The sequence below is a fragment of the Fusarium verticillioides genome, chromosome 7 (assembly GCF_000149555.1).
Source record: "Fusarium verticillioides 7600 chromosome 7, whole genome shotgun sequence".
NCBI lineage: Eukaryota > Fungi > Ascomycota > Sordariomycetes > Hypocreales > Nectriaceae > Fusarium > Fusarium verticillioides.
Window position 1 is genome coordinate 582,564 of NC_031681.1, and position 24,140 is coordinate 606,703.

Here is a 24,140-nt window from a genome sequence, read left to right on the forward strand (position 1 = left end):
ATGGTATCGCAATCCCGTAAATACCTATTTATTCAACACGTCTCTCCCATATTCTAACCATCCAGGAATCCCTCTCTAGTCACCAACCATCGACCAAGTCGCCATTGATATGGTGATGCACTGCTCACAACACCAATGCCAAGTTTGATTGGGGGGATGTCGATTGAGGAGCTCTATATCACATTTTAAAGCTTCAGGGAGCCATATCGTTCAAGTACCTGAGTCCAGGGATGTATGAGCAAATACATCAGCCATGCCTCCTAAATACAATCCTCAACTGACTTCATTATAAACACAAATATACAGGGGTATTAACTATCATCACATCCACCTCGCTCCCTACTTCGAAGTCTTCGTATGCTCATCATAAAACTCCAACGTCAGCGCCGCCAAAAACCCAGGAATGCATCCCTTCTCCCTAACCCAGAACCCAATCTGATCACTAATCTTCTGTGCAAAATCACTCCTCGGCCCACCGCCAACCTTCATCGTGCCCCGTTCACCGTCAAACACGATAGAATTCTCGTGCTCGTCTGTCTGCGAGGGGTAGAACGTGCTCTCGACGCGCATCTTGCCGTTGGGGATGAACGTCACAGTCCAGCCGAGCGTGGAGAAGATGGCTTCCTTGAACTCTTGGGATTTGGAGCCCCAGACTTCTTTTAGGCGGCGCGTACGCTTCTCGGCGGATGCGGTTTCTGCTTTGGCGGCGGTGATTTCGCGCTCCATTGCGGCGAGGACGGAGGTTGGGATCATGGGGATGGTGGAGTTGGCGTTCTTGGACTGGAGGGTTGCGAGGAGGTCTTCGTTCTCCTTCTTTAGTGCTTCGAGGGTGGAGCGCTTAATAGCTTCGAAATCTGATGTGGGATTGGACTTGAGTGATAGAACGCGTGTTTGTGTTTGCTGCTTAGCAGCTTTTAGTTGTTCCTTGCTGGTGGACAAGTCCTTCTCTAGCAGGGCAATCTTGTTTTGCGACTTGGTCAATTGCTCCTCTAGCATACGCTTCTTTCGCGTGAGTTGACCGAGTTGCTCTTGAGAACTGTCATCCTCCGCTCTCGAGCGCTTGCTTCCTGTCGCGGGTTGGGGTGTGCTTGGTGCTGAGGGCTCGATTGACGATAGCTCAGCGTGTAGGTTCTGGACTTCCATCTTATACTTATCGACGAGATCCTCCAGCTCTTGCACGCGCTGTACACGGGCTTGGTCGAATTGTTCTGGCTGAAGCGTCTCGTCCTCGGTGTCAAAGGTCTTGAGCTGTGCGCGGAGGTACTCGACCTCCTTGACGGCCAGGGCACGTTGGCGCTCCAGTCGCATTCGGGCCTTGTCGGCGTTGCTGGCATTGACCACAGTCTTTGCATTCTCAACCTCATTCTTGAGTTGAGCCTGCTCGTCGCGGAGCGATTGAATCGTGTTCTGAGCAGCAGTGATCTCAGCCTGTAGAGCGCCAACCTTTTCGACATACGAGGCATTCGTCAACCTTTCTTCGACGAGGGCTCTCGCAACAGCTTCGGGTGAGTCAAACTCGGATTCGTCTGTCTCGGCAGCGTTTCGTAGATACGCCGACCAGGCCAAGCGCTCGTCTTCCAATCGCTGTCGTTGTATACGCGCCTCGGTAAGCTCTGCTTCAACCAATTCGGCCGACTCCAACTTTCGCTGTAGTGTTCGCTTCTCTTCTTCGACAACTTCGACTGCCTTGCTCAATGCTCGTAGGTGCTTGAGCTCGGAGAGCTGATCACGATTCGTCGCCTCGAGGTTTCGGATATGCTGAACTTGTTCGGTAAGTTCCTGTCGGATAATCTCCATCGTCTCTGCATCACCGCTTTGCGCTTTAAGTCGTAGAACATCGGCCTCCAGATTCGCGATGACTCCATCCTTCTCAGCCAATTGAGCTTGTGTCTGCTGCAGCACATTCTCCCGCTGCTCGCTCTCCTGCTCAAATTCTTGGATAGTCTTTTGCGCCGCCGCAATCTGCATCTCCATGTCCGTGGCTTTTCGGTCGGCGATTCGAGCAGCATCGTCCTTCGCTGTGGATAGGTCCTCAAGCTGTTCCTGCAGCAAGCGGGCCTCATCCTCTGCTTCACGAACCTTGCGCTCTAATTGCTTCTTATCCCCATCAATCGAATCTTTGACTTCTTGCAATTCTCTTCTAAGAGCTTCCGTTTGCGCTGCCGCTTTTTCGCGCTCAACCTCAGCCGCTTGTCGGTGCTGCGCTTCATCTTGCTCGCGCCGTCGAGCTTGCTCCAATTTGCTACTTTGTTCCGATGTCGCAATCTCTTTCTCCTGCTCGGCAGTCTGAATTCGATATTGTAGAGTGCCAATTTCAGCCTTCAATGACTCAATCTCTCGCCTGTACTTCTCGTACTCGTCCGCGTCGGGGGGCGCCATGTTCTCCTTATGACTTTCGCGCGAACCGGGGCGGACAGACTCAGCGACGTGGCTTTGTCGAGACTGGGGCCGAGGGAGATGTGAATCACCCGAATCACGTCCTGTTAATAGATCGTATGTCGGTCGTGTGCTCGAGCGGAAAGAGGAAATCTGCAGCCAAGGTTCGCGGTCAGAAACATTTATTCGAGCTCGGGAATGTTTGTTTTGTTTTGTGTTGACTTACCCTGGACTGTCGTAGTGATGTCTGAGGTCTGTCCATAGCAGACGTGCTGGCTCGGAATCTGGCATTGACAGAGGCTCGCCTGCTCCCACGCCCATCTTTTTCGTTGGGCGTAAATGAGCGCATTTTTAAGTCTCGTGGGTCGCGTTGCTTGAATGAATGAAAGATCGCGGTCTGGAGAAGGTTTGTTTGCGATCACCACGGTAGCTTGCGTTATCACGTGACCCAACTGGTCCTTGCGTTGAAAGAGTGGGCTTCAAGATGATGCCAAAGAGAATTGCGGCATAGAATATGTTTCGCTGCAGAAGAGTTGTGAGAAGCTTTGGAAGAGAGATGAATTGATCATTCGCATAGTGTGATGAGTTGCTCTCGCTGAGATTGCTCGGGTCTAGAGATTTGCCTAGGATATGTTGAGCTGATGTGTAGGGTACGCTAGAAGAAGCTTTGCGTCCAGCTCCATGAAGCTTCTTGAGCTCTGGAGACGTATAACGGCGGGCTAATTTAGCATTGAGAACGCTAGGGTTAGTCTCTGTTCTTCGATTAAAAGTTTGTGGACCAACTGTTATTGTTGTAACAATCAGGGTTGGTCAACAATGGTCCTATTGTCGTTACGTCGTTCTACTTGTAAATTGGTAGCATTTCACCGTTACAAAAGCTCTTTGAGTTTCACACAAACCAACGGTCCAATCCAAGCCAATTCATACCAAACACATCCTCAACCCCCTGAAAGACTCCCCAATCACTCCTCCAATGACGCATCCTTGCAAACGCATCCTCTCTCCAAGCCTGCCAAGTCGATAGATATCATCCCAGTGACGTCTTCCGTACCTGAGAAAGATGGATCCCTGTCCCCCGTCGCTAGAGCCTCTCCTAATTGGCCATCCCACCTCCCTCATGACCCACTTCTCTTTCTTTTCCCTTGTGTCAAGCTTCAGGACCCGACGATCACCGAAGTCGAAGTTTGCGATCCATCCGCTTACAAAAACTGAGCTCCACTGACGTCGACGACGGTTTTATTCGTTTCTTATTGCTTGCGCTTGTTTAGAGGGTTTCTTGTTCTTGGATGATTGGGACCGAAGCTTCCGCGAGCTAACGACCTCGGTATCAAGAGCTTCAGCTGAACATCATCTCTTATACTACTCTGTACTTCTTAAGCTTTCAGTCTTCAAGTCAACTTCTTACATCACTTTCTGGTAACTTACATCTTCAACAATGGCCTCAATTGGCCTCCGGGTAAGCTCTATATTCCCCTACCTCTCCACTGTCCTCTAACATCTCTAGTCCTCTGTGACCACCCGCGCCATATCCCTCCGATCCTCCCATCTACGCCAAATCCCTCCAACACAATACCCACGATCCTACTCCAACTCTTCAAAGCCCTCCTCCTCAAGCTCAAGCTCCAACGACTCCATCGCAAGCAGCGCATCCTCAGCACCAAGCAGTAAACTCAATGTCTTCAGCAGCGAATGGGAAGACCTCGACACATCCATCAAGTCCTTCGCCGACCTACCACATCGACTCTTCGGCGCGAACCAACACATGATCATCAACTATGAGCTAAAGGAAGCTTTGCGCCTTATGCTGCGGCAGTTCAACGCGCCGATAATGTACTGCTTTGCTTACGGCTCTGGTGTCTTTCCGCAGAGCCCTTCCAAGGCTAGTATTTCGGAAGCAGACTTTCGCGCTGTGCATCCGAATCCACCGGAGGCGTTGATCAAGTCGCAGAAGGGATCGCCGAAAGTGCTGGACTTTATCTTTGGTGTTTCGCATGTTGAGCATTGGCATTCGATAAACATGAAGCAACATCGGGATCATTACTCGGGACTTGCATCGCTAGGTTCAGGCGTGGTATCGCGAGTGCAGAACTGGGGTGCTGGTGTCTACTTTAACCCTTATGTCGAGGTCAACGGCATGCTCATCAAGTACGGCGTCACAAGTATCGATAACCTCGTTCGCGACCTTTCTTCATGGGATAGTCTATACCTCGCCGGTCGTCTTCAAAAACCCGTCAAGATTCTCCGCGACCATCCTCGCGTCCGACTCGCCAACCAACATAACCTCATCGCCGCAGTCCGAACAGCTCTTCTCCTCCTCCCACCACAATTCACCGAAGCTGAACTCTACAGCACCATCGCTGGCCTAAGCTATCTAGGCGATCCACGAATGGCTCTCCCAACAGAGAACAAGAGCAAAGTCACAAACATCGTCGACAACAACATCATTCACTTCCGTCGTCTCTACGCTCCTCTCGTCAAGACCCTTCCCAACGTGGACTTTACGGGTGCATGCCGCATCGACGACACAGACTGGATCATGAACCCCGAAGCCGGCAACACACTCCAACAAGACATGGATCCCAAACGTCGCGGTAACATGGTCAGACGACTCCCCCAAACCTTCCGCTCCCGTCTATACTTCCAGTACCAAAGACGTTTCGGCATCCCCCGCGGAGAGTTCAACGAGCTCATGAAAGCCTCAACGGACGAAGAAGGCGGCGCCGTTAAGAAGATGCAGGGCGGGGAGTTTGAGCGCCGCATCGCCACAGACGACGCCCGGAAACTCAACGAAACGGTGCGCATCGTTATCAAGCAAACGGTCAACTGGCCAAGTACCGTGCAAAGTATCAAGGGCTTATTGATGGGTGGATTCTCGAGAACGTGGCGCTATCTCGGGGAGAAGTATTCAAAGTACAAGAAGGACCAAGATAGTAAAAAGAGCAAAAAGGCGTGATCATTTCTGTATATTTACATTAACGCACAACTTCACGTACCATGAATGAGAAGTACAAGGACAAAAAGCGAATTGGTATAGACGTAGCGAAGTAGCAAAAAAAGACTCTGGACATAGTTGTCCATTTTTATGATTCATCATGGTTCTGTTTCTTTCAGCTCCAAGCCTACTTTCTGTTCCTCCCGAGGTTGTGGTTTTTAAACATACAAAATACGCATACAAAGAGAAAATTATACTAAGAAAAGAAAAACAGATGAAGATGGGTAACAAAATGAACAAGAGTGAAAAAAAGCTTCACCCCCAGGAACAAGCCCCATTACGCTCGCTATTCAATGCGCCGCCAAGATATGGCAGATATCTTGTGTTTTCTATCCATGCACGTGAAAATTATTCAACACTACCCACTACCGTCCTTCGTATTTACCGCTCACGAGCTTTCTCGAGATAGGTACGTCAACCCACTTGTGTTCTGTGCTGGCGGTGTCGTCTGCGAAGGGATCGTCTTCAGAGATATCCTTGCCTTTACCCTTGCCCTCATCGAGTCTGGAAATGGAGATACCGCTGCCGATGACTTGATCGCCTGTGGCTGTGAACTCCCAACGTGCTTCGATGTGGCCCGGCTTAGGCTCTGCGCCTTCTGCGCCTATGATGCGGCAGACGATCTTGTGAGGTTCCGTTGTGAGGGTGAGATCGCCGATGCGCCAGTACACGAGGTGCTTGTCCTTGAGGTGTGTTCCTACGGGCTTTGTCTGGGCACCACTGGATTTGCCTTCGTAGGTGGCGACGATGACAACGTTGTGTAGTGTTACGGGGGCGGTGAGCTTTGACGATGGGTTGAGCTGGTACTGAAGCAAGAGGCCGAGTTTGTCTCCTTGGGGCTTCCACGCGGGCTTCAGGGAGAGAGGAGCATGCTCGCCCAGTGTAGGGGTTTCGGAGTCCTCGGAAAATACTCGGTATGAGAATGCGGGCGCGTTCTGCGTGAGGTGAGATAGATCCAGGTTGAATTGGTCATTATGGTCAGGAGATGAGTTCTGCACAAAGATGCGGTTCGGCCCGATGCGCTCAAGGGCCGAAAAGTTGTTGATGCGAATAGTCTCGTAGCCTGATATGTGTTAGTGAGTGTAATTATTGTGATTTTGGGGATTGCTTACTCTTTGCATCACCGGAATCACTGGGGTTGTTGACGAATGCAATCTCACCAGTAATGGTTGCTGACTTGACGACACCATCTTCAAATGTAGCATTGACACTCTCAATGATAGACGTGTTTAGTCCTGGAGCAGTCATATGCGCATGCTGAGGATGGTTCAGACCACCCAATGAGTTGCCCGACCTCACAGACTGTGTATCCGAAGTGCCAGCAATGCTAGCCTCGGACGCCAAGGCTGCAACTGCACTTCCCTTGGAAAGAGATTGTGCGAAGGTTGGAGATGTTGGTCTGGCGCTCAGGGACGAATCTGTACCGCTCTCAGGGAGGTTGGGCGGTGGCACATACATAGTATGGCGCACGTCACGACGTCCTCTCACTGTACCACTACGACGAGTTGCCGGTCCAAGCTTGAGACTGTTGGCGACACTAGAAAGAGCAGCCATCTTGGCTTCTGGATCTTCGTCCTCCACAGGCGTCTGCTGAATGTTGACCTTGAGGAGCTGGTCAGGATCTTCGCCAGATTCCTTAGCTTCACGCTGAGCCTCGGAGATGGGGTCGTTCATTGGTGGTGGAACGGTAAATCCTTCAGCGTCCTTGGTAGCGAGTTGCGGCGCGGGGGACTGGTTCTCCTGCTTGTGCGATGGTGGAGGACCAGGGGGAGGCTGGACATCTGACAGATCGGGTTCATGGTTACCGTTGACTATACCCCCGGTCGTTTGTGGGATCGGGCTGTCGAGCAGGTTTCCGTTGTGCGACACTCCGTTCGTGTTCTCATGCGAGGCATCGGGCCTGGGTGAGTCGGTCTCGTTATTGGGCAGCTTGGGCACATCGGGAGTTTCTGCTAGAGATGACAATCGGTGGTGCTCTGCGAGGTTGTTGGAGGAGCCTCGAGGGGAGACACCGCGGTCGCTTTGGCTGTGACTGGTTCCCATGCGTCCAAAGCTAGGACCTAGCTTTCCAGGAGAGAGCTGGCCGAAACCGGCGTGCATGCTCTGTCTCCTACGTCCACCGAACATGGTACCGAGGCGGCGCAATTTACCACCTTGAAGCTATTAGTGGCCAGTAAACGAGAGTTGCCAATGAACCTACCTGGCTTTTCCTGTGGAACCGAGTTGTGTTCGCTGATATCATCGTCGCCAGCGTGGGAAGAGGCGGGGGCTGGAACAGGCGCAGGAGACGATGTATGAGCACTTTGAGCAGGCAAATTGGTGCTATCGGCTGTGCTGGGAGGCACTGGTGTCGAAGGAGTTGTGCCTGCAAAAGACGACTGCCGTGTTGATGTCCTCGTAGGAAGCTTCGCCTTGCCAGCCGTAGCCCTGTGCACGAATGACTGAATCTCCTTTTCGGTGTCGATTTCAAGCATCAGAGCAAGAGTCTCCATTGCATTCTCTTGCACACGGCCAGCTGAATCGGATTCATGTGTCTGATACTGTGTGAGAAGATCACGCAGGTTGTTGACTCGTGACTCATCGAGGGCCTGGAGAGATTCGAAAATAAAAGGTGCCTGCGACTCCCACTGTCCTGTAGCAGATTCGAGCTTGGAGGAGGCTGCATCGACCTTTGAAGTGTTTGCACGGCCTCCTTTCTTGGTGAGCTTGTCGACCTGATTCTGGGAATCTTCGAGGTCCTTGGCCATAGTCGATAGGTTGCTAGACATGGTGTTCATGTTCTGGACATCTTTGCGGTTGGCAAAATTGCGCAGCGGATGCTCGATGTCTCTCTCGATGCGATCGGCAAGCTGATGATGCGAGTGGGCGATGTTTTCCGTCGAGTCGATGATTCTATTCCACGGCGCTTGGAAGACACTGCAGTTCTGTGAGTGATTGCGATAAAAAGGCCTCAGGAGGGATGTTTACCCTAGCTCAGACTGGGAGTTGGGAACCTTGAAGGTAGCAAGCTTCTTGAGGCCCTGCACGTACTGATCCTCCACGCGACGGCGCTCCTGCGTAGAATTGGTTAGCGGGAAGTCGATGAGGCTCGCAGCTTGATGCCATGTCGTTGCGTAGCCATTGGCGGTTTGCGGGTTGTCGTACCTGGAGCCAGTCGGCAATTTCGGTGTTGACGCGGGACATGCGCTTCATTCGTTCGGTAAGAGTATGCACCGCCTGGCTGGGCTGAAGAGTTGCCTATTAAAGCGCATGAGAGTCAGCCAATGTTCAGCCTGGTATTGTATCGACTTTTGCCTCCATTGTCGCTCGTGGCGATAGAATTGGAGGTCGAGGGGATTTAGCTCACCAGCATGGCGGGATACTCGGCCCTGGCCATATCCTCCATGATGGGCAGCGCAAAGGATTACTGTAATTATGTATAGATGCGGATGAGGGAGTAGTGAATTAATTATAGGATTAATCGCTCGAGGACGAGATGCGCATGGCGGTTTCGGTTGAGCGAGAGGGGTCGGTCGAGATTCGGAGGTAGACAGACAAGTCGAGTTCGTTCGTATATGATGATGAGCTACGTAACAAAGGAGTTATCCGTAGCAGATCAGATGATTGTGATATTATCGGAAGAGTCGGACTCTGAGGAGTAGGTGAGTATTATTGCCACAGAAAGCGTAGATCCAATGCCAATGCAATGCGATGCGATGCGATGCAGCCGAGGATGGACGGGGACGGGACACGAGGTTGGAAAACAAGACAGAAGAGTAACTTAATGCCTTGGCTGGGACGACAACGGCTAAAAAGGGCCCTGACCCAGAATAACTAGAGAGAGGCTGGCGCTGAAAGTGAGCGAAACAAGACAGGGCTGGCAGAGTCAGGTTTGTTTGGGCTTGGGCTGGGGTAGCTTAGCTTGGAGACGGTGGAGCTAAGCTAGGGGAGGAAAGAAAACTCAGGACCTTGGCCCTGAGCATAAAAATATTTAGATGAATCTAGCCTAAACTTGGGGGACAGTTTGCTGAGTTTATTCTGACACCCTACATCAAGGTCCCATGTTTTCTTGCTCCCTGAGCCAAGTTAATGGGCAAAACGTTTGGTGGTTGGTTAATTTTCTCTAGAGGCCTTCGAGAAGTTCCCTAACAAAAATAAGTTAGAGTCACGAGGCCACGACATGACCTCATAGTCTCGGTACTCGATAAATACTCTAATGAACCCTGATGAAGCATCATACCTACTCAAGAATATTATAATGAAAAAATATTGATCTGTTCTGACTCTACAGGCATTGCATAACTAGGTATTATACCTCCTGCTCCTCGTCATCTTGGCCTTGTTTCTGCTTTATGAAATAGCGGGCCTGTTCTCCATCTGCTTTTCCACCAGAAACAAGATCCTCAAAACCTGAGACATCCCAGTAACAGAGGCTGATCTTTGCTCATTCTTACCGTCAGGCGGGGAAATTTTATCTATTGTGCTATAATCCTTTGACAGCAATTGACTTTTTAGATCCCAATTTGACCTGTCATCTATCTAAACAAACCCTGCAAAGCAAAAAACAATGGAACTACCGGAATGGAAAGCTGCCCTGACCATGTCTCAGCGCTATGAGACGATTCAAAGAATGTAAGTAGCCTAATGTGTAATGTACAAATACTAACTCCCGTAGACAAGCCTCCCTTGCTAGCATGAGTGAGGCCATCGCCATAGAACAGGCCGCCTACCAAATCGCTTCTACTCAGGTGCGCCCAACTTCAGCGGTCCAGAACTCGCGGATCCGCTGACATGGCCTAGGACGAGTATAATCTCGCCTGTCAGCCAACCTCGACACCGACGCCTTCGCCTCCCCAGGAGGAAGAGGAGGGTGACTCTGGGATACGCATTGGGCCGTATGGGAACTGTAGACCTGTCTCGGATGGTGTAACTTCAGAGGTCTTTCGTTCGGGTGATAAGGCGCTTAAAGTCATTGTGACTTATCAGGATATCGAGCCGCATAATCCGCAGAGGGAGGCCAGGATACTCAAGGGATTGAGAGAACCGTGTATTCCCCTCCTCGAAACGTTTCGCGATCAGGAGCAGAGATTTGTTCTCGTCTTTCCGTTCATGCCGTGTACTCTGGCAGACCTTCTTGCCAACGGTCCTTTACCGCTTGATGCCGTCCGATCTATCTTTCGAGATGTCTTGCACGCTCTGAAAGATATACACGCACAAGGCATCATTCACCGAGACATCAAACCGTCTGCAATCCTCCTCTCATCTTCAACCGGCCCAGCATATCTCTCCGACTTTGGCACAGCATGGCATCCCGAGCTATCAACCCAATCAGAACCAGCAGACGATAAAATCCTCGACATCGGAACAGGCCCTTACCGCGCGATAGAAGTTCTCTTTGGACATAAATCCTATGGTCCAGAGGTTGATATGTGGGGAGTAGGAGTCATGCTTTCAGAAGCACTCCGCGATCCTCCAACCCCTATATTCGAGTCTCGCGCTGTCCATGAAGATGGCAACCAGCTTGGTCTTATCCTCAGCGTCTTCAAGACCATTGGTACGCCCACGCCTGAGACATGGCCCGAGGCGAAACAGTTCAAGGTCGCACCTTTCGAGCTCTGGACTGTCTTCCCCGCTCGGCCTTGGGAAGAGCTTCTTCCCAATGTAGACCTTGACTTTATCGATCTCGTGTCATCGCTGCTTCGCTACGACAGTCAGCGACTTACCGCTGAACAGGTCAGTCTCAATTCACTTCCCGTCCTAGCAACATAACTGACAGATAACCCAAGGCTCTTGCCCACAAAGCCTTGGCCGTAAACCCCTGAGGTCAATTGGCAGAGCATCATATCACTGAAGTGCTAGCGTTGCCTTCCAACAATGAACAATTCACCGTCGTATCCATTGCCAATGCTAGACCCTGCCTCGTTTAATCTTTATAACCCGACCGAAATTCTTCGCGTCAACCAATCTCATTGATTCACTACTACACGCTACAAACAAGAACACAACGCATCCAAAACGCTTTCACACATAAAACAACACTATAACACACTATAAATAAATACATGCTCCAATTACGCTCCAAAAACACTCCAAACAGACACAATGGGCGCCCCTGAAGGCATGTAATCCACCTTTTTCTCTCAACATCCCTAACATCAACCAGATAACAACAAAACCATCCCCTCCGAGGTCGATTAGTTCAAGAACTCTCATAAGCGCGATAATGCCGAGAATGATAAGGCTGAGAGCTCCGAAAAGAACGAAAACACTGTCAAGAAGGATGACCAGCAGAGTGGATGTGTGGAGAGCCAGGAAGATGGTGGTGCAAAGCTTGTTGAGGAGAGCTCCGACAACGAGGAGGGGGATGCGGATGATGAGAAAGGCAGGAATGTGAAGCTCACCGAAAAGGGCTCGGACCTCTATGGGGACTCGGGATGCTCGGACATCGAAGAGGACTCGGACAACGAAGATGGCGGTGGCAAAGTGTAGACGCACCATTGACCATATCTCTACCAGGACACAACATTGAATGCTAATACAAAACTTTTTATTCTATCTTCTATACTATACTATGATACTCCTCCTAACCCTGCCGTCTCTTCGTATCCGAACCCAGATAGTCAATTGGATTTCGACACAGCGGGCACGTATTCTGGTTACTGCTCTGGAACCACTTGTACAAACACGTCCTGTGGAACAAGTTCTTGCAAGTAGTACATCTCTTATCGGGCATGCGCTTGTCAGTCGAGATAATGCTGTAGCAAATAGCACACTCGCTCTGCCCCTTAAGCGCACCGAGAATGTTTCGCTTGAAGACTTGAAGACCATCGATGATGTTGCCGTTGGAGAAGGTGATGACACCCTGTGTCGTCATGATCCAACTCTGCCACTTCTTCTCATTGACAGCGACTCGGTTTAGACTCTGTACAGAGACATTCTCGATGGGGTAGTTCTGAGGGATCTTGATGGCAATTGCTGCTTGATCCTCGTCGACTTCATAGCCAGCTATGATTTCTCTGGAGGATCGCGCGACACGTACAACAAGTTCTTTCTCGTCCATAGCAGGAGGCTCCTGGCTATCAGCCCACTTTTGGACTTCATCTAGGACGTCTGAGACTATGATGGGTGAGAAGTACTTGGTTGTCCACGACTCAACAGCGATCCGTGTCTGCTTCGAGCGACAGTCGATGTACCAAGCACGGAACAAGCCAGGTGTGTACTTGTGAAGAAGGTAGAAGAGATGAACCAATAGCCACTGCATGTCCTTCTCCTCGGGCTCCGACTCTGCCAATTTGACATCATAGTCTTGGATGTGCTCTGAAGTGAGGTTGACCTTTTCTAACTTCAACGGATGAGCAGCTGAGTGACCTAGCACATCAAACATGAAGTCTAGCAGTGGCCCTACGCAATTATCTTGCTTAAGGTTGTCGGTAAAGTCGTTTCGGATCTTGAACGATGATGTCGAGTAAGCATCAAAGACAAGCTTCCAGGAGAGGAGGTATGAGCGGATAGGTGAGGGAAATTCGGCGAGCATTTCATCTGAGTACTTTTCGAGCGTAGGGGCGTCAAGAAGAAGTGAGAGGAGTTCGTCAGGGAGTCGGGCGTCTGAGACTGTCAATTCCTGGTCCTCATGGTGTAGACCGTTACACATACCTGTCTTTTCCAGCAAAGCATCAATGGACTTCTGCTGTTGCTGTTCAGGAAGAGCTTGGTGAAGCAGGTTAAACGCAGCTGTCTGGATGTCCCGCGATTCCGACGCCACCAAGCCAAAGATATCAGACAGATCAGGCACATGTCGCAGAGAGATCTTCTGGGCCTCTCGGCAAAGCATGGCATCCACAATCTCAAGTGGCTGAGAGCGAGTATCTCGAGGAAGTCGCAGCAGCTCAATCAACGCCCTAGGCTTGGCACTGGCGTACTCCTTCAGGGCATCCTCAAGATCGTCGTTAGGCTCCTGCAAAGACTCAATTGTCTTGAATAACTTGAGTGAGGAGTGAATGAAGGGAAGAGCCTCGTTCAACTCGAACTCGTGTGCACGGTTCCACAGCGATATGCAAAACTCGATGGTCTTTTCCCAGTAAGATCCGTAAACGTCCTTCATACAAGGTAGCAGTTTGTTCAATGCCCGACAAATCTCGGCACAGAGAGCCGGGCTCAAGCTCTCGGGCTCTTCAAGCCAAGAGGTGATTTGACGAACGGCAAAAACGATTCGGTTGTTAGCGACTGGCATTTCGCCCGCCTCGTAAATCTGAGCACATTGAGACAGAAGAACAAGAGTCATCAACGTCTTGTCACTATCTGCCTTGGCTCCTGCGATCTCACTCACGACCTTGTTGCAGAAGTTGTTTGCAATCTTGGATGGCTGCAGAGTCTCGCCAAACCCAGTAATGATAGCCGAAGCCGGCAGGACGGTAGTAGGGCTAATCTTGAGAACATCAGGCTTCAGAAGAGCATCTTCGAAACTGGATGATGCCCCATGTGCCTCAGCTAGGAATTGAATAAGCTCACTGAGTGCACGTGCACTGTATAGACCTCTGGGTGTCAGCTCCTGAGAGTGTTGGGTCAACAGATCAATAAGGTCTTGGATGATCGGCTTCTCTTCTGAGTCGCTCCAGGCGCTAGCATCAACAGCCAATTGATTCAAGATCCCACGTGTCTTGGAGACGAACTCTTCGGCCTGTGCACTTCCTTCAGCATGCTTCAGAGTCTGCCACAGTCGGTTCTCCTCCATACAGGTGATTTGATCAGAGATGAGCTGCACAGTCAGACACTGAAGATACAACAACTCAAGCTGGAAGGGTTTGGGCAACTGAGACAGTGGAAGCTTCTCCGAAAGCTGAGACACATAAAGAGCCATCCTTGCAGGAATGGCACGTCCCTTTCTGTCCCGATAAATTCTCAGGTTGGCAGATCGAGGAGCTCCTTTTACCAGAGCAGCAGCACCACCGATGCTATTAGTAATTGATAGAGCAGGATTGACGGACAGTTCCAATAATGGCGCGAGCTCCTTCATCCACACGTTGGTGCTTGGGAAGAGCTCTTCAGAGGGGATATCACTCGAGACCGCGTTGTATGCTTGTGACACCAACGTGTTAATGTCCAGAGACTGCGTTCCCGCTCGTTCGAGGTTGGCCTGAACGACAGCAACAACAGGTAACTTTCCGTCAGTGTGAGTATCGAGGAGATTGCGGATGGCAGTCGCCTTTGAAGAAATAGTGGAATTTTCAAGCTCAGAGAGACCGAGAAGCAGAGCTACCAATGTTGTGTGAACGCGCTCATCGCGGGAGAACAGCTCTGGTCGGCCCTTGGCAGTAATCTCCAAGGCTTGGAGGGTTGATTCCGTCTTCGAAGGCTCCTTCTCAAGGATTTCGACAAGAGCTTGAACAAGGTCTCGGTAATTGCTGTCGGTAAGAGTTTGATATGTGACAGCAGCCTCCAACAATTCCCAATCGTTGCTACCACCGACCGCCAAAAGAACAGCCTGGCCGATAATGTGCTTTTGCAGGTCCATGTTTCCCTTGGCGAGAACAGCTCCTCTATCGTTGGAGATCAGTGATGCAAGGGCGACGTCACGAGTAGCCTCTGATGGTAGATCGAGGACAGCCTCGACCCAAGAGTTCCAGATAGGTGCGAATTGGGTCGACACAGAGCCGAAAAGATGAAGCGAGGAGAGAAGGTACCTTGAAGAGGGCGAAGTGACAGTTTTGGCAGCATCATCACGAGCCAAAGCAGTGAAGAACGTCGAGAGCATTACAGCCCCTTCACCGTCGAATAAGCGAGGTGCCATACTCAATGCATATTCGATGATTCGAGCTGCACCAAATGGCTTCAAGTTCCGGCTCTCCCAGCAGTGTGATACTCTGAGAAATGGCCTTGAGGGAGGGTTGAGCCGTGTGGTCTGGCACGTCTTCCTCCAGATCACCTATCTTCTCCTCAATCTGGCCCACGAGACCGAACCACCGTCGACCTTCCTCAGAGATCTTTTCTTGAGATTGCTGGTACTCCCGCGAAACCTCTGGCAATGATCCGGAGATCTTGGCACAGAAGACACTGGCGAGGCGGTCCCATTCTTCCTTGGACGCGGATACCACGGATGGTGACGCTTGGACAGTGGCGATGTAGGCTTCGACCAGGACGGAAATCGCGTTTGGACCAAGTGGTATAGCTACAGTCTTTTCTGACACCGAGAATAAGAACTGCTCAATAAGAGGAAAGAGGTGTTCCTGCACAAATGGTAGTTGGTCCTCGGCCGGGAGGTTCTTGAGGAGACGCTTGGCTGTGTCGATGAAGCACTTCCATGCATAAGAAGTGTTCGTTCGAGGTTCATCGCGATGTGTGATGCCAGACTTGAGAGAGGACAAAAATTGGGAAGCGACCTCGGGTGTGATCAAATCCGATGGCAGAACCATCAGAAGCTGATCTAAGTACTCCCAAAACTTGGGCGGACTTCCTTGAGATCCCTTTGCAACGAATGCCTGCAGCCTGCCAAGAGGAGACTTTGGACCGGTCGGTGTCTTCGTCGATGTCCAAACATCGGGATATGTTTGGGTCATTTTTGTCAGCGCTCGCACATATTCGAGCGCCGAGCCAGCTTGGTTGGTCTTTAGACCTCCTGTGATGAAGGCTTGCTTGACCTTCGCATCATCGGCATATGGCAACTTCCGGTCGATGGTGGCGAACAGCAGCTGACATACTGTCTTCCTGACCGACGAGTCATTGAAAGTAATGGTCTTCCAAACGTTTTCCTCTGCAAAAAAGTCATCGTATCGAGATTGCAACTTCTCCAGGTGACTTGGCTCGACCTTTTGTAGTAGACTCAAGACAAGTGACAAGCTAGCAGTAACAACCCGGTAATACTTTGCCTCGGCATCCTCCGCCGTCGTTGATCGTTCATCGCTCAGGGTATCTTGTGTTTCCTGGATAGCATCAATGGCATAGTCAAGGATCTGGCCCTGGCACTTGGTCCAAAACGCAAGGACCTTTTCAGGGGTGTTGAGGAACGAGGTTAGACCGTCGCTAGCAGCCCTTGCAACAACACGGTCGCGGTCATACAGGCCGGCAAGCCATGCACCGACGATCTTTGGCAGATGGCGCTCAAAACGCTTGCGGGCTGATTTCATGAGCTCAAACTGAAGGTTGTGCGTCAGTTCGCGCACTCGGCGAGAGTTGTCTATCGATGTGCGAGGATATATTTGGACCCAAACGTCGAGGATGTCCTCTTCAACCCCGCCATCCTTGTCAAATGGATGAGCCTGTACATAAGCTAGTAGCTCCTCGAGCGCTTTAGCCTTGGTGGTGCTGTCCTTCTTTAGAATGTTCTTGAGCGACACAACAACATTCGGATCCGAGACAGCAGCAAATGAAGGAGGCTCAGCGAGGTACGACAATGAAGTCCCTGAGGCGGCGGTGCCAAAGCCTCCGAAGCCCGAGAAACCGGAGCGGGGTCCTTCCAAACCACGGCCGGTCGGTTTCCCTTGAGACCGCTTCATGGCTGTGATAATTAAGTGATAATTAGATAAGGATGCCGACGTAGGTGTAGTTCAATATGTAGTGACAGGTGCCGCTCGGCTGAAGATCGGTTAGGCTCTAATTCGGGTGAGGCTTTCAAGGCTGATGATGATATGAAATTTGGTGGTGAGATGATGTCACGGAGCACGGACCGTGGCTAAACTTAGGGCCGTGGTCGATTTCTGAAGATGGGCGGGTCAGGCTGTCGTGGGCTGCATGAGCCTCATTCCCGACAGAGGAAATCGAGGGATTATATATGTAGCTGAGAGGACTGATATATAACAACGTTTTTAACTTAGAGAGAAAAAATTACTTTAAATTTTATTCTTCAGGAAACAATGACTCTCACCTTGAGCCACCTTGAACCTTGAGCCACCTTGACTCACGCCGATCGGCTGAGCCAATCACAGCTCGTAATGTAAGGTGTGAGTTTCCAATGAGCGAGTTATTTGTGCATAATCTCTACGTTACCAATCACTACCGTATATTCTCAGGGTAGCAGGGGAAAACTACAATCTTCATATCGTCTCAAGATTATACGTTGGAAAGCTTGTTACAAGTGCTCTACGGCTGGAAAGCAGTCCCAACTCTTCTCCACAACATCCGAGCTAACCTAGACCTCAAGCCAATCATGGAAATATTATCGTTCTGCCTCAAGTCACTCCAAGAGCCTGCTTTTATCTATTATCGAGGAGATCATGATTAGCACACGAATAATTTCGCGATGCTATCAGGCTATGTCTTGTATGATTTCATCTTTCACGATACTTCTTGCATTACGCGCTCGCTGAAGGAACCATTGAGAACCATCGATTTACTAACAATGAACGGAGGGCTGAGGCTCACACAGTGTGCCAATTAGCTTACGGAGCCCCTGTAATCACTTCTCAAACCGTCGACTTACAGCACGAAATACACTATCGATACACCGAGGCGCGGATGTGACTTATCAGCTCGTGATACCAATCACTCAAAGATAAGCAGAGCATTAGTACAGGCTCAAAGTTTGCAACTGTCAATGCCAGAAGTACCAGAGCATGATCGACTTGCCGCTGCATGTCTTGTGTCTCGCAAAAAGAAAGCAAAGAATGCTGGTGGCCTTGTTTGCCTGGTTTGCTGGTTGATGACCTGTATTCCAGGTTGCAATGGATCGCCACTGCATGCAAGCATGTGAGAGCAATTCATCCCTTGGCTGCTTGGTTTCAGACAACAAAAGCCCCTGTCGTCTTACGATTGGTTGCGGCACGCCAGGTAGGATTGAGTCGTTAAATCGCCGCGATATGCGCCATTAAATCAACCACTCGGCAACAAAGATCAATAGCATCAGCAGTCTGTTGAATGTTAAATTCAGTCAAGCCAGTCGAGGCCGCGTCACGATAGCAACAAAGCTTCTCAGTTGAGTCGAGAGAGCCGCATTTGTTGATATTCTTTCCTTCTCTTGCGGTTCAAAATGGCCGCATCGGATCAATGCTGCTTGCGTTTGTGCTTAGAATCGAATGTCTTAGGGGTTCAAAGCCACAAAGACCCTAGCAGAGACGAGATAAGCCGACCTCGACCATCCCTGCCACCTTGTGTGAGCCGCACCATTAACAACTTTGAGCGGCCGCTTGACAATAAGCGGAATGTCTGTTTATGGAGGTCACGATAGTTGCGTGTTGGTCTGGAACCAAGTAAGCCACTCTGTCCTTACGCCATACCGTTTTACAAGATCTTTCCGTCAAGAGTAGAGCGGCTGTGTAAGCAATGTGCCCATCATTACGGAGTACAGTACGGTATCTCCCCAGGCTGCAGGCAGAGGCTCTGGGCCCTGCGAGCTTGACGTCAACGGCTGGTTCACGGACAGGCGGGGCGGGAGCAGCGTCCACTTGCCGCTTCGGGGTGATGGTGTCTTCCCCGCAAATGGACGACGAGCAGTGGGTCTGGCTACTGCAGTCACGGCTCGTTACAGCGGCTGAATGGTCCGAAATGTACTGTACTTCACGGTCTAAGAAGAGCAATGCCTTGTACCGTCAGCAGGTTAGACACGTTTGCGGAACTTGGTGAGCTCTACCTTGAACCGGGTTGTGGACTCAAGCCTCTGAGTGAATTTGAGTACAATGCACGGAGTAACGAGGCACAAGAGGCTTTCCGGCGTTCAACACGAGTCACAACTGTCAGTCGTGCTACAGTTTCACGGCGTCACCAAGCAAGCCCCTCTAGCTCTAATCAATCCAATTGTACTCCGTATCTCGTCTTACACTGGCTATTCCTCCCCATGTCCCCTCTTTTTCTTAGGCCATGTCCTCTCCACTCCCCCCAACTTTACAGGGTCTCCACTTCATTTAGTGCCTCCCCCCGGGCGCTCTTTATCGAACCGCAGGCCGTCCCTGACCAAAAAAGGCCCCATCGCGTGTCGTCGTTCGTCGTTTCCGTTCCGTCCATCCAGTCCGGGCAGTGTGTTTTAAGGTCTTGGTTTCCCCTCATGTAGCTCGTCATCCTTTCTCTTCATTCTCCAGTTTCACATTATTCACATTCAATTTACAGCATTTTACGCTCGCGTTCAATACACTCTCATCGTCTAAGTCACTACTGTCTCACTTCCAGAACCGGCGGCTTCTGTTTCCAGCCTTACATCACGTACGGTGCCTTTTGAACTGTTCCAATAGCAGCCTCGGGATTGTTGCCTGGGTGCTCGCTCTCAATCATCTTGTACCCGTAAGTTGAGAGCATCTGCGACATGTCTGGCATTCGCAACCAGCATGCTTTCCGAGATTGACTCACTTACACAGTACTGACATAACCAGCTGTTTTAGGTAATCCATAGCTCTACTACACCATGCTAGCGTCAACACGCATCTGGACAAGTGAACGACTTGTTCAGTCTCGCACGGGCACAGGGAATGCTCTACGTTCTACCGTTTCGCTACAATCGAAATGCGAGCAATACAGACACTATTCCCCTGCCGTGTCGTCTTCAACCGCTTCTGAGTTCCGAAATGGACGCCGACGTGGTTCAGCCAGGTTCCAGCAACCTACGGCGTTGAGTCGTAGCATTTCTTGGGACACCAAGTCCAAATCCACTTTCAAGAAGGCTGCAAAAGGCTTCAATCGATCTGTCGATCCTTCAAAGTTTACTACCATTGATCAAGTAGCGGCCTGGGCCAATGACTTGTTTGGTATCCGACCAGGAGCGAATATCGAAGACGTGGAGCGAAGTGCTATTGAGCACTTGTTTCGAGGCGATAGCAAGGCCAAAATTCGCAAGGCTACTTTGACCAATGCTCATCACTTCAGCCGCGCAAATCCAAGTGCAGCAAGATCGAAAGATACCCTCTTTTCAGCTGTTCGCGGACAAGACGCTACTTTCATCGATCCTATAACAAACCGTCGGGTGTCAAATTCTACAGTGGCCGGAACAGCAGCTCGATACGATGCCCAGCGAGACCTCAAGCCGACTGACTTCGTTGATGTATCTGCTGAGTCTGACTCGACTCCTAAGTATAACGACTTGGACAAGTACAAGCCAACCATCGACACTGAGACCAGGCAGCCAGATGAACCCAAGTACGACGATCTTGACAAGTATGAACCAGTAATAGATGAAAGACCTCAAGAGAAGTCTACTGAATACGATGATTTGGACAAATATGGCCCTGTCAAGTACAATGAGCCTGATGGAAAGCGACCTACTACAGCCGAAGAGGATTCTAAGCAGTACAAGGATCTTGATAAGTACTCCTCTGCGACCCTGGACGACCCTCTAGCCAAACGTCAATTGACCACTGAAGAGCAATCTAAGGTCTATGATGACTTGGATCAGTACAAGCCCGTTTACCACAACGAGCCTGATGGCAAAAGGCCACAGACTGCTGAGGAACTGTCCAAGAACTACGACGATTTGCATATGTACAACAAGGGGACGTATTGGAATGAGCCCGATGGCCTGCGTGAGCTTACGCCAGAGGAACGTTCCAAGGACTACAAAGACCTTGATATGTATGGACCAGTTGCATGGAATGAGCCCGACGGCCTGCGTCGTCTGACACCTGAGGAGGAGTCCAAGCAGTACAAGGATTTGGATCAATACGCAGATCCTTTTGAGGCAAGCCAGGCGGCTTTGAGGGCTCATGAGAAGGCGCAGATGGATCGCACTATGCGAGGCAAGCCCTTAGCCGCGAAGGTCGATGCTCCCGTCGAGGACTTTGCAAGCAAGTATGATGACCTTCACCTGTATGGCCCATACCACTGGAACGAGCCCGATGGTCTCAGAGAGCCTACCAAAGAAGAATTGTCCAAGAACTATGACGACCTTCATTTATACGGCGGTGTCTTCAAGTGGAACGAGCCTGATGGCTTGCGACCCCTGACGGCAGAGGAGAAGTCAAAGCATTACAGCGACGTTCATAAGTACGCTGCTAGCGACTTGTTACCACGTACTGAGCGAGTGCATCCCGAAGAGGCTTCCAAGGTGTACGAAGATCTCCCCGCCTACCGCAAATTCGAGAATGCGGATGACCCTGCACCACGAATCCACCCCGAAGTCGCTTCGAAGAAGTATACCGATCTGGGTGCGTATAAGTCTTTCGAGAACGGTGACCCTCAGACGGAGCATGTTCACCCGGAAGTGGCATCAAAGCAGTACAGAGATCTACACAAGTATCCATCAACTGGCTTTGACGACATCATCCAGACAGTGCATCCTGAGGTGTTGAGCAAGAATTACACAGATCTTGGCAGTTACAGGCACTCCGACTTTGCATCCCAGGCTCAGGGCTATCCTGTTCAGCCCGAGGACGCATCCAAGGTCTTCCAGGACCTACGCAAGTATACAGGGGTTCGTCCCAACGAACCCACCGGCAAGAAGTCGGTCCCTCTGGATGAAGTCGCCCGCGGCCTCCGAGAGTTCGATTCCAAGGCAGGTTCCCAAGATTCCCCGGACTCAGCATCATATACTTATACTCGATCCGCGAACAGGTCTTCTACCGGCTCTACGGAAATTAGTATGGACGCTTCCGGCCCTGAAAGTGCCGGTGTCATCCGAGCTGCGGTCCTTCGCAGAGCTCGAGAAAATAGTGAACGAGTCGAGCACCAGGATCTATCTGGCAACAAAGGTCAACAGGTCAAGACGGCACATGCTTCATGTCTTACGGGAAACTACGCACGAGACTTTCCCGAGGAATTTGCCAAGTCCTGGAGCATGGACAATTCATCATCTAAGTCGGTACTACTTCCCGATAGCGTTTCAGGAACATCACCCGTGAAAGAAAGCTCAAGCTCTATGGAAGATGTTGAGCCCGGATCTATGGATGAGAGCTTTCCTGTGGATAACACAAGATTAAAAACGGCACTGGATCGCTACGCGGCCAAGAGGATCAAGGATCCGTATTCGCACGAACCTCAGGGTCTGCAAACAAGTTATTCCGAAGAGTGCGGGCGCCCAACGATGCCTATCATGGAGAAACACTACACACCTAAAGCCGAAGAGTCTACGACAAAGACACCAGAGGTGCCCAAGTTGGCTTCATACAAAATTGTCGCTTTTGACCCAGTTTCGAGGGTGATGAGCGTGGCCGAAGCCAATTCCGCAGTCGGCGCCAATGATAAGCCGATGCCTATTCCTGATGCTCTCGTCAAGCTGGTGGACCCTGCCAATTTCCTCCCTTATGTCAAATTAGTTCAGGAGGAAGGCTACGAAGTAGTGTCGGGAAGGGGGCAAATGTTGATCTTTCGCAAAAAGCAGTCAGCCGATGGAATATTCAGCCAGGGTGGAAACTCTCCTCCCTCTGACAGCATTTACAGGATTTGGACTGACAGTCATTGCAAAAGATCCAAAAGGTGTGCAGCTCGGACGAAGAAGTCGACTAAGAAGAGAAACATTGGACGCAAGATTCTGGTGGGAACTGGTTTAGTTGCAGGGTTGGTCTACGTGGTGGCCTTGTTGGCGAAGTCTTCCAGCACGAGGAATTCTGATGGGAAGTCGCAGAACTAGTGGGTATGGGATTCGGAATTGGCTCGAATGACACTGCCTTTTATGTTGAGGGATGAGAGGTCTGCAAATGTTCACCAAGGTACACGGTGAGAAGTTTCTTTGGAGTTTGGTATTGGGATTTCAGCGATTGAGCTTGAGGATGTCTCAGCCATCCCGAGCGTTTATGATAAGACAGCCTGTTTTCTTTTCTTTATTGGAAGTTTACATGTGGGACGCATTCAGCGGAGCATGATAACACGGAGCTACGGAGTCAAGATACCTCGGCACATCAATTTGCATCGTTCGATAGCCATGATTACAATGACATTCGTTTATTATGAGTTATAATAGTTGTGTTCATTCTCGGGCTTTTCCTTTTGGTAGCCAATTTGTAGTGTACAATGCCCGTGACCTTTTGCATCCTTGCGTTTACCATGCCCATTCCATTGCGTGTTCCGTACAATTACAATTTCTCTTTTCCTTGTTCTGTCGATGCCAATAATCTAAGAGCCCTCTCGCTCTGTAAATCCAGGACCTATAGCGACCTGCCCGATCTTGTCCATGTGCATTTCATGCTTCTGCTCCTCAGGACTCCAGCTCTGTCGTCGCTGGATAGAGGGCGTCCAGCTATTCGTGTGGCGCATGCATCGGACGGCACCGGCTTGGGCGGATGGAGAAGTCGGAGCTGCAGATGACGAAGTCAGCTTGTGCAGAATTGGAAGCGTGTAGATGTGCTGTGTACCTTCTGAGGGAGGGGTTGTATGGGATGTTGAGATGGCTGCTGGTTGGCGATCCATTGTGAATAATGTTATATTGAAGAATTGGGTTGTAGGTTTTGTTGTGATGAGGTTAATGTTGATATAGAGGTTTGTTGGTATGTGAGTTGCTGTAGCTTCAGTCAGTATGTCTTATATCCCAACCCAACCCTTCAGCGCACTTACCCTCAATAACAATAAGTTTCAATTAATTGATGGTAGTTCAGTTTAACTTTCTTACTTGCAGCTTCCCCTTCGTCAGGACCTCGTTGTCATATATATACACGTTTTCTTCCCGGAAGCATAATTATATCATAAGGGAACCCCCTCTTCAGCTCAACCCTTGCAAGCGTGATTTACTAGCATTCACTTGGTGATGATTGGAGGATGTGGCGAATTGAATGGCCTGATAGCATGTAAAGTGACGGCTGAGGCGTGACTATCTCGGTATTTTAGAGTTTGGCTCCAACAAGATCGGACCTCGGGTTTTGGGTGGGTGTCGTGTGATGGTGGATATAAATGCTGTGATGATGATAATTGATGCGGTGATGAGCAGTGCTTCAACGATATTCTAACTGTGATT

General features: G+C 50.3%; 7 protein-coding genes across 13 annotated transcripts; 3 read left to right on the top strand and 4 right to left on the bottom strand.

Moving 5' to 3' along the window:
• Positions 1 to 19: 19 nt before the first annotated feature.
• FVEG_06718 (mitotic spindle assembly checkpoint protein MAD1) lies at positions 20 to 2,737 on the bottom strand. The gene is made up of 2 exons (XM_018895121.1): positions 2,603 to 2,737; positions 20 to 2,529 (listed from the first exon to the last, which is right to left on the bottom strand). The coding sequence occupies exons 1-2, from the start codon at positions 2,723 to 2,725 to the stop codon at positions 340 to 342; spliced, it is 2,313 nt and encodes a 770-aa protein (XP_018752333.1). The 5' UTR covers positions 2,726 to 2,737; the 3' UTR covers positions 20 to 339.
• An 800-nt stretch (positions 2,738 to 3,537) lies between these two features.
• Positions 3,538 to 5,473, top strand: FVEG_06719 (hypothetical protein). Its single transcript, XM_018895122.1, has 2 exons — positions 3,538 to 3,832; positions 3,881 to 5,473. The coding sequence occupies exons 1-2, from the start codon at positions 3,812 to 3,814 to the stop codon at positions 5,327 to 5,329; spliced, it is 1,470 nt and encodes a 489-aa protein (XP_018752334.1). The 5' UTR covers positions 3,538 to 3,811; the 3' UTR covers positions 5,330 to 5,473.
• FVEG_06720 (hypothetical protein) lies at positions 4,406 to 9,240 on the bottom strand. 2 transcript variants are annotated; one of them, XM_018895123.1, is made up of 6 exons: positions 8,715 to 9,240; positions 8,513 to 8,605; positions 8,336 to 8,421; positions 7,569 to 8,284; positions 6,481 to 7,521; positions 4,406 to 6,431 (listed from the first exon to the last, which is right to left on the bottom strand). In XM_018895123.1, exons 1-6 carry the CDS (start codon positions 8,751 to 8,753, stop codon positions 5,734 to 5,736), a joined length of 2,673 nt encoding a protein of 890 aa, XP_018752335.1. In that variant the 5' UTR covers positions 8,754 to 9,240; the 3' UTR covers positions 4,406 to 5,733. The 2 variants fall into 2 exon arrangements, with proteins under 2 accessions (XP_018752335.1, XP_018752336.1); XM_018895124.1 differs by having other exon boundaries at positions 8,513 to 9,240.
• Positions 9,241 to 9,472: 232 nt separating this feature from the next.
• FVEG_06721 (CMGC protein kinase) lies at positions 9,473 to 13,459 on the top strand. 4 transcript variants are annotated; one of them, XM_018895128.1, is made up of 6 exons: positions 9,473 to 9,653; positions 9,808 to 9,979; positions 10,023 to 10,095; positions 10,148 to 11,080; positions 11,134 to 11,465; positions 11,511 to 13,459. In XM_018895128.1, the coding sequence occupies exons 2-5, from the start codon at positions 9,915 to 9,917 to the stop codon at positions 11,167 to 11,169; spliced, it is 1,107 nt and encodes a 368-aa protein (XP_018752340.1). In that variant the 5' UTR covers positions 9,473 to 9,653; positions 9,808 to 9,914; the 3' UTR covers positions 11,170 to 11,465; positions 11,511 to 13,459. The 4 variants fall into 4 exon arrangements, with proteins under 4 accessions (XP_018752340.1, XP_018752338.1, XP_018752339.1 ...); XM_018895126.1 differs by having other exon boundaries at positions 9,473 to 9,979; XM_018895127.1 differs by having other exon boundaries at positions 11,134 to 13,459.
• On the bottom strand, positions 11,821 to 17,151 carry FVEG_06722 (hypothetical protein). Of its 2 annotated transcripts, XM_018895130.1 has the most exons (2): positions 13,001 to 17,151; positions 11,821 to 12,952 (listed from the first exon to the last, which is right to left on the bottom strand). In XM_018895130.1, the coding sequence occupies exons 1-2, from the start codon at positions 15,132 to 15,134 to the stop codon at positions 11,931 to 11,933; spliced, it is 3,156 nt and encodes a 1,051-aa protein (XP_018752342.1). In that variant the 5' UTR covers positions 15,135 to 17,151; the 3' UTR covers positions 11,821 to 11,930. The 2 variants fall into 2 exon arrangements, with proteins under 2 accessions (XP_018752342.1, XP_018752341.1); XM_018895129.1 differs by having other exon boundaries at positions 11,858 to 17,145.
• A 2,132-nt stretch (positions 17,152 to 19,283) lies between these two features.
• On the top strand, positions 19,284 to 23,634 carry FVEG_06723 (hypothetical protein). 2 transcript variants are annotated; one of them, XM_018895131.1, is made up of 2 exons: positions 19,284 to 19,549; positions 19,639 to 23,634. In XM_018895131.1, the coding sequence occupies exon 2, from the start codon at positions 19,671 to 19,673 to the stop codon at positions 22,821 to 22,823; it is 3,153 nt and encodes a 1,050-aa protein (XP_018752343.1). In that variant the 5' UTR covers positions 19,284 to 19,549; positions 19,639 to 19,670; the 3' UTR covers positions 22,824 to 23,634. The 2 variants fall into 2 exon arrangements, with proteins under 2 accessions (XP_018752343.1, XP_018752344.1); XM_018895132.1 differs by having other exon boundaries at positions 19,648 to 23,634.
• Positions 23,306 to 23,599, bottom strand: FVEG_06724 (hypothetical protein; the record flags this gene model as incomplete). The annotated part of the gene is made up of 2 exons (XM_018895133.1): positions 23,306 to 23,487; positions 23,545 to 23,599. The coding sequence occupies 2 exons, from the start codon at positions 23,597 to 23,599 to the stop codon at positions 23,306 to 23,308; spliced, it is 237 nt and encodes a 78-aa protein (XP_018752345.1).
• Positions 23,635 to 24,140: the final 506 nt, after the last annotated feature.

Excerpts from the sequence above, each read along its gene's own strand:
- FVEG_06723 (XM_018895131.1), top strand. The coding sequence starts at position 19,671 with ATGCTAGCGTCAACACGCATCTGGACAAGTGAACGACTTGTTCAGTCT.
- FVEG_06722 (XM_018895129.1), bottom strand. The coding sequence starts at position 15,134 with ATGGCACCTCGCTTATTCGACGGTGAAGGGGCTGTAATGCTCTCGACG.
- FVEG_06721 (XM_018895125.1), top strand. The coding sequence starts at position 9,915 with ATGGAACTACCGGAATGGAAAGCTGCCCTGACCATGTCTCAGCGCTAT. Across the intron at positions 9,980-10,022 it reads TATGAGACGATTCAAAGAAT|ACAAGCCTCCCTTGCTAGCA; the intron begins GTAAGTAGCCTA and ends TAACTCCCGTAG. Across the intron at positions 11,081-11,133 it reads AGCGACTTACCGCTGAACAG|GCTCTTGCCCACAAAGCCTT; the intron begins GTCAGTCTCAAT and ends AGATAACCCAAG.
- FVEG_06719 (XM_018895122.1), top strand. The coding sequence starts at position 3,812 with ATGGCCTCAATTGGCCTCCGG. Across the intron at positions 3,833-3,880 it reads TGGCCTCAATTGGCCTCCGG|TCCTCTGTGACCACCCGCGC; the intron begins GTAAGCTCTATA and ends TAACATCTCTAG.
- FVEG_06718 (XM_018895121.1), bottom strand. The coding sequence starts at position 2,725 with ATGCGCTCATTTACGCCCAACGAAAAAGATGGGCGTGGGAGCAGGCGA. Across the intron at positions 2,530-2,602 it reads CATCACTACGACAGTCCAGG|ATTTCCTCTTTCCGCTCGAG; the intron begins GTAAGTCAACAC and ends CCTTGGCTGCAG.
- FVEG_06720 (XM_018895123.1), bottom strand. The coding sequence starts at position 8,753 with ATGGAGGATATGGCCAGGGCCGAGTATCCCGCCATGCTG. Across the intron at positions 7,522-7,568 it reads GGTTCCACAGGAAAAGCCAG|GTGGTAAATTGCGCCGCCTC; the intron begins GTAGGTTCATTG and ends AATAGCTTCAAG. Across the intron at positions 6,432-6,480 it reads TGATTCCGGTGATGCAAAGA|GCTACGAGACTATTCGCATC; the intron begins GTAAGCAATCCC and ends AACACATATCAG.